We start from the raw sequence: 21,849 nt of genomic DNA, 5'->3' as shown, positions 1-21,849 counted from the left end.
GAAGGTTGAGAGTTCGAATCCTGTTAATGGCAGTAGGTTGAGATGTCCAATCAAACCATTATGTTTCCATCTCTCTCTCTCATCAATCTATTGTTTCCATGTCACTCTCTCTCTCTCTTCAATCTATTCCGTTTCCATGTCTCTCTCTCTCTCTATTCACTGGCCCCGTATTATCGCTGCTTGCAGCTATATTACGAATTGTTTTTCGCTCCCTCTCAATTCAAGGCTAATCTTAGTTCTGGCTGAATCGTGCATACGCTTTTTACGAAACTCGGTCATATGGTAGATGGTCATGAAAAACGATCAAAAAATAATTCTCACAATCTTTCGTCAAAAGGTGGCGCTATAGCACTCAATTGAAAATGCCAACTTTGAACAGGTACAACTCATGCCCTGTATGACCTACAGCCATGAAACTTCGATACACACATGCGTCTCTTCATGCCCGACAACTTTCGTGGTTTGACTTTTGACCTCTGACCTTTAGATCTCCCACCATTTTGAATTATATGAAAAACAGTCATTGGCTCCTAACTTCTGCATTTTTTCACTTATGGAAAATCCGTTGGAAATTTTTGTAGGCAGTGGTCCAAAGTTCAAGTGTTAAACGTTTCGTGCAGATTGCTCAAAAATCCCTGGAGGAGATAGATTTTAACTATTACAGTTTTATGAAAATTATTCATCTGTGCCTAAAACATACATGCAGACTCACATTTCTTTGAAACTTTGCAGAAATGTACAGGGTCATTCCAAATATCACTGAAACCAATCTCACTCCAATTGGCCAAAGGGGGGCGCTATAGCAATTTTTTGAAAATGCAAACTTTAAACAGGCAAAAGTCATGCCTCGTTTGGCCGAAAGTCGTGAAACTTGCTTACACTTGTGCCTTGACTCATGAGGAACACATCTATCGCTTTGACCAGTAAGCTCCGCCCTTAGATTGTCCGCAATTTTGAGCAGTTTGAAAAACACTTAAACCCAGGATTTTTCAGCTATTTGCGTGAAACTGTATCATCTGTGTGATCTCCTTTTTCACAGTTACTTGTCTGTTGGGCCAATGGCGTCTCCCTTAAATGAATGCCTCACAATCTCAAGGTCGCCAGTTCAAGCCTCACTTGATGCAGACTTCATTTAAGTTGAATTGCAAACAACATGACTGTATCAATGAATACATGTGCAAATGGTAAAGATAACCTGAAATGCTTATTTTTTTAACGTATGACATAATAGCTGATCTACAATCTCACAACTTTTCATGGTTTGTGAGCTTGTAGATCGGCTACTTTCACTAGTTTTGGTTCTGAGGAGATGTACAATTTCTTCATTGGTAAATGGTTTGTGAACGAGTGATCTTAGTGTTAGTGAAACAGGGGCTTGGTTCATGAAAGAAGGCAAGAGTTTATGATCTTCAACAGACAATATCAGCCTGGACAAAGCTATAGCACTATAGGTAGTGTTGCAGCCTATTAGTCTGAAGGTTGAGAGTTTGAATCCTGTTAATGGCAATAGGTTGAGATGTCCAATCAAACCATTATGTTTCCATCTCTCTCTCTCTCATCAATCTATTGTTTCCATGTCACTCTCTCTCTCTTCAATCTATTCCGTTTCCATGTGTCTCTCTCTCTCTATTCACTGGCCCCGTATTATCGCTGCTTGCAGCTATATTATTATTATTGTATTTTGGCTATGTGCGATGACTGCAAGCCAATGTTCAGAGATTCAGTATTTGTCTTAATTTCTTTAATTAACATTTATTTTGTTGGCAATAATTCAACTGTCAGACAGTGTTTTGAGACATATTGTCTTTTATTGCTACAAATTAAATGATAAAAATAAATTCTACATGCATGAATTATAATTTTAAAATATTTTAAAAAATGAAAAGATCGGATCGGGAAAGATCGGGATTGGCAAATACTCAAAATAAAAAGATCGGGATCGGATCGGGAGCAACAAAAACGTGATCGGGACATCCCTACTTAAAAGTAATCCAAAAGTAACTGAAAGTAACTAATAGTTACTTTTTAAATGGAGTAATCGGGATTTTTCAGCAAGTAACTTGTAACTGTAGGGGATTCATTTTTAAAAGTAACCCTCCCAACCCTGGATATTGTGGCCTCCTGGTGGCGCTATAATAGGCCAATGTGAAAAGGGTGCCATTTATTCTTCAATCGGACACTGCATTCATGATTTGAGGCATTTTGTTACAAAAATGTGTTTTGCTAAATTAGACCTGCTGGTGGCGCTATAACAGGCCAATGTGAAAAAGGGTGGCATTTCTTCCTTGGCCTAGTGGGAATGTGCGTGTGAAATTTCACGGAAATCGCAAGCTGCGTTCATGATTTGAGGCATTTTGTTCAAAACGGACCAATCCTGCAAACTTTGGAAGCAAACCTTAGCCAATGAGGATGGAATATGGGAAATCGGACAGATCAGTGTTGATCACATGACTATAGAGATACTGTGTACCGATTTGCATGACGTTTGGATAAAATCTGTAGGAGTAATGTAAAAAAATGGGTTTTGCACAAATCGGCCTCCAGGTGGCGCTATAACAGGCCCATGTGAAAAATTTGAGGCAGAGGTTCTGAATTGGCATCCAGGGAGTGTGTGTGCACAGTTTCGCAGCGACCGGGCCAACGGTGCCAGAAATTAGCTGGTAACACACGGACACACGGACACACACACGGACGGAGGGTAAAACATACTCTCTCGCCATGCCTTTCGGCCTGGCGGAGACAATTAACTTAAAACTTTGATCATAAATAGCACCACTCACTTCACACTGGATGTGATTTTTTTTATTAGTCATATGGCTGTGCTTTATATTGTATGATGTCCTTTTATGCTTTACAATAAAGGACATATCTCTTTTTGTGACATTGTGTAACTTATCAGCTCCTTGGCCAGGTCATTATTGTAAAAGAGACTCATGTCTCAATGCTTTTTACTTGTTAAATAAAGGTTTTAATAATAATAATAATAATAATAATAAGGGTAATAATACTAATAATAATAATAATAAGGGTAATAATAATAATAAATATAGCTGCAAGCAGCGATAATACGGGGCCAGTGAATAGAGAGAGAGAGAGACATGGAAACGGAATAGATTGAAGAGAGAGAGAGTGACATGGAAACAATAGATTGATGAGAGAGAGAGATGGAAACATAATGGTTTGATTGGACATCTCAACCTACTGCCATTAACAGGATTCGAACTCTCAACCTTCAGACTAATGGCTGCAACACTACCTATAGTGCTATAGCTTTGTCCAGGCTGATATTGTCTGTTGAAGATCATAAACTCTTGCCTTCTTTCATGAACCAAGCCCCTGTTTCACTAACACTAAGATCACTCGTTCACAAACCATTTAACAATGAAGAAATTGTACATCTCCTCAGAACCAAAACTAGTGAAAGTAGCCGATCTACAAGCTCACAAACCATGAAAAGTTGTGAGATTGTAGATCAGCTATTTTCAGAATGAAGTATGTCATACGTTGAAAAAACGTACTCTCAAATACGCATTTCAGGTTATCTTTACCATTTGCACATGTATTCATTGATACAGTCATTACGGGGCCAGAGCTCAGCTCTGGACCTGTTTTATTATTCGCTTTATTCTGTCACTTCTGCCACTTTTCGCAGTTCTGGCTGAACCGCGCTGTCGCTTTTTACGAAACTCGGCCATATGGTAGATGGTCATGAAAAACGATCAAAAAATAATTCTCACAATCTTTCGTCCAAAGGTGGCGCTATAGCACTCAATTGAAAATGCCAACTTTGACCAGGTACAACTCATGCCCTGTTTGACCTACAGCCATGAAACTTGGATACACACATGCGTCTCCTCATGCTGAACAACTTTCACCCACTGACTTTTGACCTCTGACCTTTAGATCTCGCACCATTTTGAATTATATGAAAAACAGTCATTGGCTCCTAACTTCTGCATTTTTTCACTTATGGAAAATCCGTTGGAAATTTTTGTAGGCAGTGGTCCAAAGTTCAAGTGTTAAACGTTTCGTGCAGATTGCTCAAAAATCCCAGGAGGAGATAGATTTTAACTATTACAGTTTTATGAAAATTATTCATCTGTGCCTAAAACATACATGCAGACTCACATTTCTTTGAAACTTTGCAGAAATGTACAGGGTCATTCCAAATATCACTAAAACCAATCTCACTCCAATTGGCCAAAAGCGGGCGCTATAGCAATTTTTTGAAAAGGCAGACTTTAAACAGGCATAAGTCATGCCTCGTTTGGTCGAAAGTCGTGAAACTTGCTTACACATGTGCCTTGACTCATGAGGAACACACGTATCGATTTGACCATTAAGCTCCGCCCTTAGATTTTCCGCAATTTTGAGCAGTTTGAAAAATACTTGTTTTTGCCAGTTCTGGCTTAACCGTGCATACGCTTTTTACGAAACTCGGCCATATGGTAGATGCTCATGAAAAACTACCAAGAAATAATTCTCACACTCATTCGTCAAAGGGTGGCGCTATAGCACTCAATTGAAAGTGCCAACTTTGAACAGGTACAACTCATGCCCTGTTTGACCTACAACCATGAAACCTCGATACAAACATGCGTCTCTTCATGCCCGACAACTTTCGTGGTCTGACTTTTGACCTCTGACCTTTAGATCGCCCACCATTTTGAATTATATGAAAAACAGCCATTGGCTCATAACTTCTGCATTTTTTCACTTATGGAAAATCCGCCGCTTTTGTTTTGTCGGCAAAGGTCCTAAGTTCATGTGTAAAATGTTTTGTGCAGATTACTCAAAAATCCCAGGAGGAAATAGATTTTAACTATTGCAGTTTTATGAAAATTATTCATCTGCCCGTAACACATACATGCAAGACTCACATTTCTTTGAAACGTTGCAGTAATTTAGAGAGTCATTCCAAATATCACTGAAACCAATCTCACTCCAATTGGCCAAAGGGGGGCGCTATAGCATTTTTTTGAAAAGGCAAACTTTAAACAGGCAAAAGTCATGCCTCGTTTGGCCGAAAGTCGTGAAACTTGCTTACACATGTGCCTTGACTCATGAGGAACACATCTATCGCTTTGACCAGTAAGCTCCGCCCTTAGATTGTCCGCAATTTTGAGCAGTTTGAAAAACACTTAAACCCAGGATTTTTCAGCTATTTGCGTGAAACTGTATCATCTGTGTGATCTCCTTTTTCACAGTTACTTGTCTGTTGGGCCAATGGCGTCTCCCTTAAATGAATGCCTCACAATCTCAAGGTCGCCAGTTCAAGCCTCACTTGATGCAGACTTAATTTAAGTTGAATTGCCCACAACATGACTGTATCAATGAATACATGTGCAAATGGTAAAGATAACCTGAAATGCTTATTTGAGAGTACGTTTTTTCAACGTATGACATACTTCATTCTGAAAATAGCTGATCTACAATCTCACAACTTTTCATGGTTTGTGAGCTTGTAGATCGGCTACTTTCACTAGTTTTGGTTCTGAGGAGATGTACAATTTCTTCATTGGTAAATGGTTTGTGAACGAGTGATCTTAGTGTTAGTGAAACAGGGGCTTGGTTCATGAAAGAAGGCAAGAGTTTATGATCTTCAACAGACAATATCAGCCTGGACAAAGCTATAGCACTATAGGTAGTGTTGCAGCCTATTAGTCTGAAGGTTGAGAGTTCGAATCCTGTTAATGGCAGTAGGTTGAGATGTCCAATAAAACCATTATGTTTCCATCTCTCTCTCTCATCAATCTATTGTTTCCATGTCACTCTCTCTCTCTTCAATCTATTCCGTTTCCATGTCTCTCTCTCTCTCTCTATTCACTGGCCCCGTATTATCGCTGCTTGCAGCTATATGGTTGTTTGCAATTCAACTTAAATTAAGTCTGCATCAAGTGAGGCTTGAACTGGCAACCTTGAGATTGTGAGGCATTCATTTAAGGGAGACGCCATTGGCCCAACAGACAAGTAACTGTGAAAAAGGAGATCACACAGATGATACAGTTTCACGCAAATAGCTGAAAAATCCTGGGTTTAAGTGTTTTTCAAACTGCTCAAAATTGCGGACAATCTACAGTAAGGGCGGAGCTTACTGGTCAAAGCGATAGATGTGTTCCTCATGAGTCAAGGCACAAGTGTAAGCAAGTTTCACGACTTTCGGCCAAACGAGGCATGACTTTTGCCTGTTTAAAGTTTGCATTTTCAAAAAATTGCTATAACGCCCTAGCCTGGTAAACCCTCCCTCCGGAAATCTCATTTCCATTTGATTTCAGGAAGGAGTCTGGCATGATTGCTCATTTTGCAATATTGGCTGTGGGCTGGAGTTGGCCGGGAGTAATACCGTTGACTGACAACCCCTTCAACCAATGATCGTTTTTCCCCTTCAGCCAATCAGCAGTTCATTTTGACGAGCTCCAGACTATGTGACGCAACGGGACTTTTGGGACGGCCATGCCGAAAATAGGTTGCCTTATTGGGATACATGCGTGTCACTCCCCGCCCCTGCCGGTTCTCTAAATTTATATTTTTAAATAGGCTCTGTCATGATTAATTGACCACATATATGAAGTTAAACAACTAAATTCTATCCAAACGATATGTTAATAGTAAATTCCGTGCCTCAAAAAAGAAGTTTGAGACCGTTTTAAGAACGAAACTAAGAAGTGACGGCACTCGGACAGCAACAATGGCTGCCGTTCGTCTTTTGTCGGCGGCTCTCAGGCTGCACTCGGCTTCATTCGGGCTCACTCGAACTCGCCACCTGATTGGCCAACGTAAGCTGTCAATCACAGAACGATGAGCGACGACGCTGATAGGCGCGGTTAGGTCCTGATTTCGCTGGAAACTCCCCAATATTGCAGAATGGGCGTTCATGCCAGACTCCTTCCTGAAATCAAATGGAAATAAGATTTCCGGAGGGAGGGTTTACCAGGCTAATAACGCCCCCCTTTGGCCAATTGGAGTGAGATTGGTTTCAGTGATATTTGGAATGACTCTCTACATTACTGCAACGTTTCAAAGAAATGTGAGTTTTGCATGTATGTGTTAGGGGCAGATGAATAATTTTCATAAAACTGCAATAGTTAAAATCTATTTCCTCCTGGGATTTTTGAGTAGGCTAATCTGCACAAAACATTTTACACATGAACTTAGGACCTTTGCCGACAAAACAAAAGCGGCGGATTTTCCATAAGTGAAAAAATGCAGAAGTTATGAGCCAATGGCTGTTTTTCATATAATTCAAAATGGTGGGCGATCTAAAGGTCAGAGGTCAAAAGTCAGACCACGAAAGTTGTCGGGCATGAAGAGACGCATGTGTGTATCGAGGTTTCATGGTTGTAGGTCAAACAGGGCATGAGTTGTACCTGTTCAAAGTTGGCACTTTCAATTGAGTGCTATAGCGCCACCCTTTGACGAATGAGTGTGAGAATTATTTCTTGGTAGTTTTTCATGAGCATCTACCATATGGCCGAGTTTCGTAAAAAGCGTATGCACGGTTAAGCCAGAACTGGCAAAAACAAGTATTTTTCAAACTGCTCAAAATTGCGGAAAATCTAAGGGCGGAGCTTAATGGTCAAATCGATACATGTGTTCCTCACGAGTCAAGGCACATGTGTAAGCAAGTTTCACGACTTTCGGCCAAACGAGGCATGACTTATGCCTGTTTAAAGTCTGCCTTTTCAAAAAATTGCTATAGCGCCCCCTTTTGGCCAATTGGAGTAAGATTGGTTTCAGTGATATTTGGAATGACCCTGTACATTTCTGCAAAGTTTCAAAGAAATGTGAGTCTGCATGTATGTTTTAGGCACAGATGAATATTTTTCATAAAACTGTAATAGTTAAAATCTATCTCCTCCTGGGATTTTTGAGCAATCTGCACGAAACGTTTAACACTTGAACTTTGGACCTCTGCCTACAAAAATTTCCAACGGATTTTCTATAAGTGAAAAAATGCAGAAGTTAGGAGCCAATGACTGTTTTTCATATAATTCAAAATGGTGGGAGATCTAAAGGTCAGAGGTCAAAAGTCAGAGGGTGAAAGTTGTTCAGCATGAGGAGACGCATATGTGTATCCAAGTTTCATGGCTCTAGGTCAAACAGGGCATGAGTTGTACCTGTTCAAAGTTGCCATTTTCAATTGAGTGCTATAGCGCCACCTTTGGACGAAAGATTGTGAGAATTATTTCTTGATCGTTTTTCATGACCATCTACCATATGGCCGAGTTTCGTAAAAAGCGACTGCACGGTTCAGCCAGAACTGCGAAAAGTGGCAGAAGAAGAAGTGACAGAATACTGCCAATAACAAAACAGGTCCAGAGCTGAGCTCTGGCCCCGTAATAATAATAATAATAAATATAGCTGCAAGCAGCGATAATACGGGGCCAGTGAATAGAGAGAGAGAGACATGGAAACGGAATAGATTGAAGAGAGAGAGAGTGACATGGAAACAATAGATTGATGAGAGAGAGAGAGATGGAAACATAATGGTTTGATTGGACATCTCAACCTACTGCCATTAAAAGGCAGTTATAGGCAAGATCATAAACTCTTGCCTTCTTTCATGAACCAAGCCCCTGTTTCACTAACACTAAGATCACTCGTTCACAAACCATTTACCAATGAAGAAATTGTACATCTCCTCAGAACCAAAACTAGTGAAAGTAGCCGATCTACAAGCTCACAAACATGAAAAGTTGTGAGATTGTAGATCAGCTATTTTCAGAATGAAGTATGTCATACGTTGAAAAAACGTACTCTCAAATAAGCATTTCAGGTTATCTTTACCATTTGCACATGTATTCATTGATACAGTCATGTTGTTTGCAATTCAACTTAAATTAAGTCTGCATCAAGTGAGGCTTGAACTGGCGACGTTGAGATTGTGAGGCATTCATATAAGGGAGACGCCATTGGCCCAACAGGCAAGTAACTGTGAAAAAGGAGATCACACAGATGATACAGTTTCACGCAAATAGCTGAAAAATCCTGGGTTTAAGTGTTTTTCAAACTGCTCAAAATTGCGGACAATCTAAGGGCGGAGCTTACTGGTCAAAGCGATAGATGTGTTCCTCATGAGTCAAGGCACATGTGTAAGCAAGTTTCACGACTTTCGGCCAAACGAGGCATGACTTATGCCTGTTTAACGTCTGCCTTTTCAAAAAATTGCTATAGCGCCCCCTTTTGGCCAATTGGAGTAAGATTGGTTTCAGTGATATTTGGAATGACCCTGTACATTTTTGCAAAGTTTCAAAGAAATGTGAGTCTGCATGTATGTTTTAGGCACAGATGAATAATTTTCATAAAACTGTAATAGTTAAAATCTATCTCCTCCTGGGAATTTTGAGCAATCTGCACGAAACGTTTAACACTTGAACTTTGGACCTCTGCCTACAAAAATTTCCAACGGATTTTCCATAAGTGAAAAAATGCAGAAGTTAGGAGCCAATGACTGTTTTTCATATAATTCAAAATGGTGGGCGATCTAAAGGTCAGAGGTCAAAAGTCAGACCACGAAAGTTGTCGGGCATGAAGAGACGCATGTGTGTATCGAAGTTTCATGGTTGTAGGTCAAACAGGGCATGAGTTGTACCTGTTCAAAGTTGGCACTTTCAATTGAGTGCTATAGCGCCACCCTTTGACGAATGAGTGTGAGAATTATTTCTTGGTAGTTTTTCATGAGCATCTACCATATGGCCGAGTTTCGTAAAAAGCGTATGCACGGTTAAGCCAGAACTGGCAAAAACAAGTATTTTTCAAACTGCTCAAAATTGCGGAAAATCTAAGGGCGGAGCTTAATGGTCAAATCGATACGTGTGTTCCTCATGAGTCAAGGCACATGTGTAAGCAAGTTTCACAACTTTCGGCCAAACGAGGCATGACTTATGCCTGTTTAAAGTCTGCCTTTTCAAAAAATTGCTATAGCGCCCCCTTTTGGCCAATTGGAGTAAGATTGGTTTCAGTGATATTTGGAATGACCCTGTACTTTTCTGCAAAGTTTCAAAGAAATGTGAGTCTGCATGTATGTTTTAGGCACAGATGAATACTTTTCATAAAACTGTAATAGTTAAAATCTATCTCCTCCTGGGATTTTTGAGCAATCTGCACGAAACGTTTAATACTTGAACTTTGGACCTCTGCCTACAAAAAATTCCAACGGATTTTCCATAAGTGAAAAAATGCAGAAGTTAGGAGCCAATGACTGTTTTTCATATAATTCAAAATGGTGGGAGATCTAAAGGTCAGAGGTCAAAAGTCAGAGGGTGAAAGTTGTTCATTATGAGGAGACGCATATGTGTATCCAAGTTTCATGGCTGTAGGTCAAACAGGGCATGAGTTGTGCATGGTCAAAGTTGGCATTTTCAATTGAGTGCTATAGCGCCACCTTTGGACGAAAGATTGTGAGAATTATTTTTTGATCGTTTTTCATGACCATCTACCATATGGCCGAGTTTCGTAAAAAGCGACAGCGCGGTTCAGCCAGAACTGCGAAAAGTGGCAGAAGAAGAAGAAGAAGAAGAAGAAGAAGAAGAAGAAGATAGCTGCAAGCAGCGATAATACGGGGCCAGTGAATAGAGAGAGAGAGAGGCATGGAAACGGAATAGATTGAAGAGAGAGAGAGTGACATGGAAACAATAGATTGATGAGAGAGAGAGATGGAAACATAATGGTTTGATTGGACATCTCAACCTACTGCCATTAACATGATTCGAACTCTCAACCTTCAGACTAATAGGCTGCAACACTACCTATAGTGCTATAGCTTTGTCCAGGCTGATATTGTCTGTTGAAGATCATAAACTCTTGCCTTCTTTCATGAACCAAGCCCCTGTTTCACTAACACTAAGATCACTCGTTCACAAGCCATTTACCAATGAAGAAATTGTACATCTCCTCAGAACCAAAACTAATGAAAGTAGCCGATCTACAAGCTCACAAACCATGAAAAGTTGTGAGATTGTAGATCAGCTATTTTCAGAATGAAGTATGTCATATGTAAAAAACGTACTCTCAAATAAGCATTTCAGGTTATCTTTACCATTTGCACATGTATTCATTGATACAGTCATGTTGTTTGCAATTCAACTTAAATTAAGTCTACATCAAGTGAGGCTTGAACTGGCGATCTTGAGATTGTGAGGCATTAATTTAAGGGAGACGCCATTGGCCCAACAGACAAGTAACTGTGAAAAAGGAGATCAAACAGATGATACAGTTTCACGCAAATAGCTGAAAAATCCTGGGTTTAAGTGTTTTTCAAACTGCTCAAAATTGCGGACAATCTAAGGGCGGAGCTTAATGGTCAAATCGATACGTGTGTTCCTCATGAGTCAAGGCACATGTGTAAGCAAGTTTCACGACTTTCGGCCAAACGAGGCATGACTTATGCCTGTTTAAAGTCTGCATTTTCAAAAAATTGCTATAGCGCCCCCTTTTGGCCAATTGGAGTAAGATTGGTTTCAGTGATATTTGAAATGACCCTGTACATTTCTGCAAAGTTTCAAAGAAATGTGAGTCTGCATGTATGTTTTAGGCACAGATGAATAATTTTCATAAAACTGTAATAGTTAAAATCTATCTCCTTCTGGGATTTTTGAGCAATCTGCACGAAACGTTTACCACTTGAACTTTGGACCTCTGCCTACAAAAATTTCCAACGGATTTTCCATAAGTGAAAAAATGCAGAAGTTAGGAGCCAATGACTGTTTTTCATATAATTCAAAATGGTGGGAGATCTAAAGGTCAGAGGTCAAAAGTCAGACCACGAAAGTTGTCGGGCATGAAGAGACGCATGTGTGTATCGAAGTTTCATGGTTGTAGGTCAAACAGGGCATGAGTTGTACCTGTTCAAAGTTGGCACTTTCAATTGAGTGCTATAGCGCCACCCTTTGACGAATGAGTGTGAGAATTATTTCTTGGTAGTTTTTCATGAGCATCTACCATATGGCCGAGTTTCGTAAAAAGCGTATGCACGGTTAAGCCAGAACTGGCAAAAACAAGTATTTTTCAAACTGCTCAAAATTGCGGAAAATCTAAGGGCGGAGCTTAATGGTCAAATCGATACGTGTGTTCCTCATGAGTCAAGGCACATGTGTAAGCAAGTTTCACGACTTTTGGCCAAACGAGGCATGACTTATGCCTGTTTAAAGTCTGCCTTTTCAAAAAATTGCTATAGCGCCCCCTTTTGGCCAATTGGAGTAAGATTGGTTTCAGTGATATTTGGAATGACCCTGTACATTTCTGCAAAGTTTCAAAGAAATGTGAGTCTGCATGTATGTTTTAGGCACAGATGAATAATTTTCTTTAAACTGTAATAGTTAAAATCTATCTCCTCCTGGGATTTTTGAGCAATCTGCACGAAACGTTTAGCACTTGAACCTTGGACCACTGCCTACAAAAATTTCCAACGGATTTTCCATAAGTGAAAAAATGCAGAAGTTAGGAGCCAATGACTGTTTTTCATATAATTCAAAATGGTGGGAGATCTAAAGGTCAGAGGTCAAAAGTCAGAGGGTGAAAGTTGTTCAGCATGAGGAGACGCATATGTGTATCCAAGTTTCATGGCTGTAGGTCAAACAGGGCATGAGTTGTACCTGGTCAAAGTTGGCATTTTCAATTGAGGGCTATAGCGCCACCTTTGGACGAAAGATTGTGAGAATTATTTTTTGATCGTTTTTCATGACCATCTACCATATGGCCGAGTTTCGTAAAAAGCGACAGCGCGGTTCAGCCAGAACTGCGAAAAGTGGCAGAAGAAGAAGAAGAAGAAGAAGAAGAAGAAGAAGTGACAGAATACTGCCAATAACAATACGTGTACAGAGCAGAGCTCTGTCCCCGTAAAGAAGAAGAAGAAGAAGAAGAAGAAGAAGAAGTGACAGAATACTGCCAATAACAAAACAGGTCCAGAGCTGAGCTCTGGCCCCGTAATAATAATAATAATAGGAATATACTTTTTTGGGAAGACAAATGTCATTTAAATGACATGGCCAATACAGTATCTTATCTAATGACTCTATATTCATGTAAGATGTGTGTGCGTGCGTGCGTGCGTGCGTGCGTTCGTGCGTGTGTGTGTATTGTTCACTGACAGTTCATTGGTCACATGATGGCTCAAACATTCATGACAGCATACTTTCACATTATCATTAGAACAAAATTATATTTTATCTGTTTTTTACTTTGAGGTCATTCATTATAACATGAAGTTCATATATTACTCACCTTCCTTCCTGTAAACACAGGCTCCTGCAGTAGGCCTATGTGATCTCCAGCCCAGCTCCTCGTACCCTCGTCTCCTCCAACCAACATCAGCTTCACATATGGTAGACTCTGATGTTCTCCTGACACACAAACTCTACATTAGTTCACTATTTCACTATTTAGGTCTGGATTCAGAGATTAAGCTACAGTATATTAATAATTACTCACAATTCTGTCCGACTTGATCACAGAACAGTAGAACTAACGTATTGCTCACGTGGTATTATATTGTATGTTCTCATGTGATAACAATTTATTCTCATATTATCCTCTTTCTAACGTAAATATTTGTCAATTTGGCCATTTTTGGGCGGTGCAACCGCCCCTATATGTGAAGTTTGGACCCCCACCCATTGCAACCCCCCAACCCTGCGCTGTGATTGGCCACCATTGTACCCCCCTAACCCTGCACCGTGATTGGCCACCATTGTACACTGGTTGACTCTATTCAGGACTGTGATTGGTTAGTGAAACACATGACACATGGGCAGTCCTATAAATAGGACTGTGCACTTAAAAAAAACACATTTTCGTTTTTTTTAAAGTGAATCACCCACTGTGACCACACCGCCCACTTCACACTGGGTGTGATTTTTTCTTAAAAGTAATTAAATTGTATCTTTAGAAATGTTCAGATACACTGTATACACTTCAACTGTTTGTTGGTTTGTTTACTGTTGAATGAGAAAACAATGTTGCACATTCAGCTAATCATCTGGGGACCCCCCAAAAAAATATGTAAATAGCCGATGTACAAGCTCAAGATCTACAAGCTCTACTAGCTCACAACGCCTCACTCACAACGCCTTGCACTGTGTGGCGTTGTGAGCTTGTAGATAGCTAGAGGGGAACCCCCAAAATAATTTGGGGGTCCCGACACCCAGTTTGGGAACCACTGGTCTAATTTACAATAATTTGCCAGACTGACTGACTGGTTTTATATTCATCACCTTCAAACAGAGCTTTCAGAACAGTTCTCTGTCTGTGTGTCTTGGTCATCAATGTCAGGACATCTTCCTCTATGTTCCTTTTCCTCTCTGACAATTTCTCTGCAACATCTCCATCAACTTCACAGTGTCCACCTCTGTTTCCTGACACCATCTGTTCTATCTTCTCCAGCAGCTGTGTGACCTGAGTGTCATCTCTCTTCTCATTGTTGAAGACATGATACCTGTTGCCACATTTGTCAACAAGCCAGCGGAGGTCTTCCCCTCCAGTCTCAATGTACTGCTCAATGCTTGTGTCTCCCAGACGGTCTCCATGGGTGAACAGTACTATAGTGTGACTCCACACACTCTGTGGCAGAAGTGACATGTGTTCCTCTACTGCTACTCTCTGTGCTTTGGTGAATGCTTTATGAAGAGGAACCGTCAGAAGAACAGCATGTGGTCCAGGAGGACAGAGACACACACTGTTCTGGATCTCCAGTTTGTCCATCTCTGGAGTGTCCTGTAGTGTATTGTAGTAGATCCAGCCTGGTGAGTCCACCACTGTCACATGTCTCCCTGCTACTTCACCATGGCTTACACACTGCCCTGACCTCCGATCTCCAGCTTTAAAAACACTTCCTCCCAGAATGGTGTTTCCTGCTGAACTCTTTCCAGACCGAAACCCTCCCAACAACACAATCCTGGGGTTAGCCATTCCTGTCAGAGAAAACATTGTTCAGTCAGCATTATAATAATAATAATAATAATAATAATAATAATAATAAGGGTAATAATAAGGGTAATAATAATAATAATAATAATAATAAGGTTAATAATAATATATTATGACCATGATGATGATGATGATTATCATTATTATTGCAGTTATTATGCTCAAACTAAATATCTTTACTGCATATCTGCACTGATACATGCTATGTATTACAGAATATAGTTGAAATGTCACTGGTAGCACATGCAGTTTTTTATGTTGCAAAATTATTTTTGCCTATAATAAACGTGCAGTTGTAGTGAATTTCACATACTCGTACAAAGTTATTCATTGTAAAAGCATATTCTGGTCTTCAAAGATTATCATAAGCCTAACCTTAACTCTACATAGGAGCACACTATTATAGTATATATATTTTTTAAATAAACAAAGGTCAAATGTTGACCTTTAATCAGGGGTGTCAGAAAGATTTTACTGTAGGTCACAGGCTGGATTGGTCACAATGTGACTTGATTTGGGTTAGATCAGTGGTTGTCAAACATTTTCATGTCCAGGACCCTGAAATGTATTTGCCCTATTGTAAATACTTTTTGCCAGGGACTCCCACAAGATTTGTGCTGTTAAACTTTGTGCAGCGCCGTCACAGGCTCTCAGATGGTGGGGGGGATGGACTTTTGGTGGACTCATGCACACTCACAACCATCGGCCATAGGGTGGCGCTGTAGCAATCAATTGAAAAATGCCAACTTTGAACAGGTACAACTCATGCCCTGTTTGACCTACAGACTGAAACTTCGATACACACATGCGTCTCCTCATGCCTAACAACTTTCACACTCCACTCCATTCCACACCACCATTTTGAATGATATGAAAATGGCGGAGGGGAGACACAAACAGGTTTAGTGACGCAAAAAAAAAAAAAAAAACTCAGGTCACGGATAATACTCTCCTTGCTAATGAGCTGAACAAGTTTTACTGCAGATTCGAACAACAGTCTGCCCCCTCTGCTCCTGCCCCCCCCTCCCACCCTCTCCCCAACCTCCTCTCCCCCCCTTCTCCATCCCCGCGATCCACCTTCTCTGTCTCAGAGAGAGAGGTGAACCTTCTGTTCAAGAGTCAGAACCCCCCGAAGGCGGCCGGACCGGACGCTGTCTCACCCTCCATCTTGAAGTTCTGTGCTGACCAGCTGTCCCCTGTGTTCAGTAACATCTTCAACTCCTCCCTGAACGCCTCGTCCTTGCCACCTGAAGTCCATCACAGACCCTCTGTCAGGATCCTTGTATTTTGTGTATAATTTCCTGTTATCCTTGTACTTTTATTGTGTAGTATTGTTCCTAGTGTTTCCTGTCTGCCCTAGTGTTTGCTACCTGTCTTGTCTCTCCTCCCTGTGATTACTTGTTTCTCCACCTGTGTACTGTTAGTCTCCCAGCCAATCCCTGTGTTGATTGTGGTTATGTTTCACCTGTGTCTTGTTAGTCTTTGTCTATTTAAACCTCCCTGTGTTCAGTGTTCCCTTGTCAGATTATAGTTCATGTCATGGTGTGTCCTGTTGTATGTCCTGCCTTAATGTCAGTTTGTATGCTGATTTTATTAATAAATCTTCATTGAACCTTCTCTGCCTGCCTGGTTCTGCACTTGGGTCCAAAACTTGTCTCATATCGTGACAGTATAATCTGACCAAATGGACCCAGCAGAACAGAGACTTTTCCAGCAAAGAGTGGATGAATTTGATAATGCAGTGACTTGCCTCATTGCCTCCACTCTCAATCAGCGTGCTGAATTTGAAAAGAGGATTTCGACCCAGCAGCTGTGGTTCCAGGAAAGGCCATGGGTGAGCCACTTTGTCCCACACTTGAATGACGTCTGTGAGCGGCTAAAAAACTTCATTGGCTCCACCTCAGTCACCCCTGCTTCCCAGCCTGCTCCTCCTGTCAGGATCGGGGCCCTGAACCTGCAACCTGCCAGCCCTAATCCTGCTCTACAGAAGATCCAGCCCATTGACTTCATAAGCTATATTCAGAGCAGGGTGAAAGTCCCTGTGTATTCTGACCCAGATTCAGACGATGACCCATACCTAGGCACCAGCCTCGTAAGAGGTCTGTTCGCCGCCGCTCCCGTCGCCACCGGCGCACCCAATTGCCCACCAAGTCACCCCCGCCCAGCGATGACGAGACCCTGCTACTGCCCAGCGCCACAGAGGCCACATCGCAGCAGCTCAGCGCCACAGAGGCCACATCGCAGCAGCTCAGCGCCACAGAGGCCACATCGCAGCAGCTCAGCGCCACAGAGGCCACATCGCAGCAGCTCAGCGCCACTAAGGCTCCGCCGCCGAAGCTCAGCACCATAGAGGCGCCGCCGCAGCGTGCCGCCACTAAAGCTCCGCTGCCGCAGCTCAGCACTACAGAGGCTCCGCTACAGCAACTCAGTGCCACTGAGGCTCCGCTACCGCCTTGTGCTCCACCTGAACCCCTGTCAGCTTTCTCAGCTGACAAACCTGACCAATCTGAACATTATGGACTTCCACCGGCACTCCAGAGGTCAGTCTTAGCCCCAGTCCCACCGCCCATCAACCCTTTTGTTCCCCGGGTCTCAGGGCCTCAGTTTCCACAGACTGTTACCTCTCACCAGCCCCCTCTGCTCGGCTCTGGAGCTCCATGCCCCAGAGGTTCGGTTGGACCACAAACCAATCCGTTGACTGGTCTTCCGATCTGTATGTCTGCCTGTCTCTCTGTCTGTATGTCTGCTAGCGTGTATGCCAGTCTTCTTGTGGGTTTGTCTACTCCCCAGTCCTCTAACCTGTTTACCCCCCTGTTATGTCAGACTGCCTGTTTGTCCGCCTGTTTGACTGTCTGTCAGTTAGTTTGTTTGTCTCTTGGTTTGTCTCAGTTTGTGCCTGTCTGTATGTCTGTGTGCTTGTCTGCGTGTCTTCCCACCTGTCTTTCTGTGTGAGTTCTAGCCTTGCCCTGACATGCAGTCCAGTATTAAGTTCTATGTTTTTGTTCTCTATAATTAATTCTCTATAGACCCTCCATTCCGAACCCCCTCCACCCACCCTGCTAGGTGTTCTGACAATGTTTTTTGGATGTCTGGAATCCATCCTTTGAGGGGGGGTACTGTCAGGATCCTTGTATTTTGTGTATAATTTCCTGTTATCCTTGTACTTTTATTGTGTAGTATTGTTCCTAGTGTTTCCTGTCTGCCCTAGTGTTTGCTACCTGTCTTGTCTCTCCTCCCTGTGATTACTTGTTTCTCCACCTGTGTACTGTTAGTCTCCCAGCCAATCCCTGTGTTGATTGTGGTTATGTTTCACCTGTGTCTTGTTAGTCTTTGTCTATTTAAACCTCCCTGTGTTCAGTGTTCCCTTGTCAGATTATAGTTCATGTCATGGTGTGTCCTGTTGTATGTCCTGCCTTAATGTCAGTTTGTATGCTGATTTTATTAATAAATCTTCATTGAACCTTCTCTGCCTGCCTGGTTCTGCACTTGGGTCCAAAACTTGTCTCATATCGTGACACCCTCTCCTAGACCCCCTGCAGTTTGTGTATAGAGCCAACAGGTCCGTGGAAGACGCGGTCAACATGGCTCTACACTACGTCCTGAAACATCTGGACACTGATGGGATCTACGCCAGAATCCTGTTTGTGGACTTCAGTTCGGCGTTCAACACCATCTTGCCACCCATACTGGAATGTGGGCTCTCTGCGCTGCAGGTGCCTGACTACACCTGCAGGTGGATCACGGACTTCCTGTCCAACAGGACTCAGCGGGTGAAGCTTGGGAAGTCCATCTCCGAGTTGAGGACCATTAGCACCGGTTCCCCGCATGGCTGTGTCCTGTCTCCCCTTCTGTTTTCCCTCTACAACAACTGCTGCACCTCCAGCCACTTTTGGCACTTCACATATTTATTTGTATTTACTTGTTGTTTGCACTATGATGTGGTTTGCACTGTCTTGTCTTGCACCAGTCCTGTTGTAAACTGCGCTCCACTGCATCAAACCAAATTCCTAACATGTTTACACGTCATGGCAATAAAGTCTTCTGATTCTGATTCTGAGGAACACATCTATCACTTTGACCAGTAAGCTCCGCCCTTAGATTTTCCGCCATATTGAGCAGTTTGAAAAACATTTAAACCCAGGATTTCTGAGCAATTTGCGTGAAACTGTGTCATCTGTGTGAGCTCCTTTTTCACCAGTTCAGGTCTGATGGTCAAATGGCTTCTCTCTACAGTACCTGCCTCAAAACCGGTGCAAAAGGTCACCGGTGCAAACCTCACCTCAGGCAGGCTACTTTTCAATTTCATCGCACAAAATACGACTGCATCAATTAATGCATTATGCAATTGTTAAAGATAACGTGAAATGCTTATTTGAGATGTTTTTTCAATGTATGACATACTTCATTCTGAAAATAGGCGATCTACAATCTCACAACTTTTCAGATAGCAATGTGTTTCTGAGCTTGTAGATCGGGTACTTTTACTAGTTTCGGGTTTCGAGGAGACGTACAATTTCTCCATTGGTTAATGGTTTGTGAACGAGTGATCTTAGTGTTAGTAAAACAGGGCTTGGTTCATGACAGAAGGCAAACGTTTTTGATGTTCAACAGACAACTTCAGCCTGGACAAAGCTATAGCACTACAGGTAATGTCTCAGCCTGTGAGTTCGAAGGTCGACAGTTCGATTCCTGTTAAAAGCAATAGGTTGAGATGTCCATGAGTGGGGTTCTTAAAGGAGAGATCCGGTCATTTTAGGTGTTTGCTTTGATGTGTCGCTAATCACTCACCAACATACCAGGGGCAATTGATTTTTTTCATAGAAGTCCCTGTTGTCCATTGTGGAGACCCCTTCCACTGGCATAATGGAGTAATGTGTATAAATGAAAATCGCCTATTTTAGCAGCTCCAAAGTTCATTTGGAGCTGGTTGCTTGTTTCTCTCACAGAATCTGGCAACACCGAGGACTAGTTTTTGTCCCATTCCTAAGCCAATAATTTGAAGAGGACAGAGACTCAAAGAGTCTACATTGAGTCTACCGCCGGTCATCAGCAAATAGGCTACAAATGAAATTGGTTTCAGGCTGGTTGTTGAACAACACATCTTCGTTCTTCATCCCAAGCTGCACACAAACGTGCTTACAGCCGCAAGCTGCACACAAACTGATCATGTCTTTGGGGCCCTGTTTAGACTGCAAGAAAATCTGATTTATTTCACTCATCCGAGTGTGGAGTTTGGCAAGTTGGAACTAACTAACTAGTTTCTGCGCGGCTCTGGGTTACCTGCCTCTGATTGGCCTACCGAATGTCTCCTTCAGTGACGCATGCGGAAGCTTGTCTTCCCAAAAATGGTGCCCGAAATACAGATGCCCCAGAATCGGAGGAGGTGTCTACATTTTGTTGTCTATGCTTCTCCAGGGCGGAGCCATTCCCCTTTTCTGCTGCTTCATTCAATATCTGGTCACGGGTGGGGGGGCTCTGCATCGTTTATGATATTCATTCATATTTGATGAACTAATTCTGCCTTAAAAGTCTTAAGAACTACTACTTCCGGGTCTGAAATCACTGTCCCTACAGCAGCCGAGTTCATTCGAAATGTAGTCTTTGTGTCGTTTGACTCGTTTCTAGCGTTTATTGTGTTTCTCTTTGGGTAAATGTGTACATTTCCACCTTCAGTCGATGCTTCATATCCATATGAGTAAAATCGCCAGGGTGGTGTGTTTAATTTTGGAACACAGTTCTTATATGAGGCAATCCAAGATTCCCCAATGAGGATTTCAGCACAAAAAATAAAGCCACGAACCAGTGTAACAGCGCCCTCTACCGGCAGTGACGTCAGGACTTCGGTGCTCTATTCAGGTAATCAGTGTGTTGCCAGATTTAGCAAGAGAAACGAGCGCTATGAAAACAGGCCCAAAAGAAGCAACTAGGCTAAGTTTTACCACTTTACATTGGACATTTAAAAATAGCAGATCTGCAAGCTCAAAATGCGTCACATTGCTACACAGTGTGAGCTTGTAGATCTGAGATTTTCAAAATATATTGGTAAAAAGTAAAACTATTTTTGAAACAAAACAAATCTTGTATGGGGGTCCCTGGCACAGCATATTTTCAGATGGGGTCTGCGGACAAATACATATTAGCCCGGAACAACAATGGAAAGTAATGGAAAGCTGAGTGTACAGGGGTCATCAACCTCTGCTGGACATTTTCCTCAAACTATATTTTTGGCAAGGTCAATAATATTCCCATAAATGAAATACTAATGCATACTAGTCCAGTAGACACGATGGAGAACACATGCTGTGTTTTTAAAGAGGGAGAGTTATTAGTCCTCATCCCTTTGAACTTCATTTAGTAGATGGAGTAATGTGTAACCCATTTTCAAAAATTGCTTTAAAATCAAGTGTATTGTTATTATTTCCATGGCCATCTCTGCACTTTCGTCTACTTTCTACTTCACTTTCTTCACTTTCGAATTCGAAGTGACGGCTTTGAACTTTTCAAAGCATTAAAGACAATCAGAGACCGTGACAAGAATTGTCATTTTGACATCATCCACCGATGATTACTCATACTCACTCGAAAAAAACTCGCTCTCAGACAGATTTTTCCAGGCCCAGTCATTAGGCACATATCCGCCACTGTTTGTACCTGGTTTAACAAGGTTTGAATACCTCTGTGGCAGTGTCTTTATTAGAGTGTTAATGACAAAGGGCATTTGGGAAACTCAGTTCCAGTTCCAGGGGGTCCCCGGCAAAATTGCCTCATAGCATCAAAATATGTTTAACCACTTTAAACCTATTTTATACATCAGCATACAACAATGGACAGCAGGCATCTTGATGAGAGTGCCTGTTGTGAATATAACAGTGTGGATAATTCAATATCATGATGATGAGTGACTTGCAATTATATTCTGATTTGATT

The 21,849-nt window shown here is 41.8% G+C and overlaps 2 protein-coding genes across 2 annotated transcripts in view; both read right to left on the bottom strand.

Moving 5' to 3' along the window:
- Positions 1–21,849, bottom strand: part of LOC311038260 (GTPase IMAP family member 8-like) — a 487,341-nt gene that overhangs the window by 49,056 nt on the left and 416,436 nt on the right. The gene's annotated exons all lie outside the window — the stretch shown is intronic.
- The window catches only part of LOC311037736 (GTPase IMAP family member 8-like), a 50,093-nt gene that overhangs the window by 13,229 nt on the left and 15,015 nt on the right, over positions 1–21,849 (bottom strand). Inside the window, exons 2-3 of the mRNA XM_084047008.1 lie at positions 14,211–14,906; positions 13,222–13,340 (exon numbers count right to left, since the gene is read on the bottom strand). Coding sequence (XP_083903134.1) covers positions 13,222–13,340; positions 14,211–14,904 — 813 coding nt within the window. The 5' untranslated portion in view covers positions 14,905–14,906. The remainder of the gene's footprint in view (positions 1–13,221; positions 13,341–14,210; positions 14,907–21,849) is intronic.

Source organism: Gymnoscopelus microlampas, assembly GCF_963454915.1.
Source record: "Gymnoscopelus microlampas genome assembly, chromosome: 21".
Taxonomy (NCBI): domain Eukaryota; kingdom Metazoa; phylum Chordata; class Actinopteri; order Myctophiformes; family Myctophidae; genus Gymnoscopelus; species Gymnoscopelus microlampas.
Note: the sequence above shows the minus strand (reverse complement) of the source record. Positions and strands in the feature narration are given on the sequence as shown.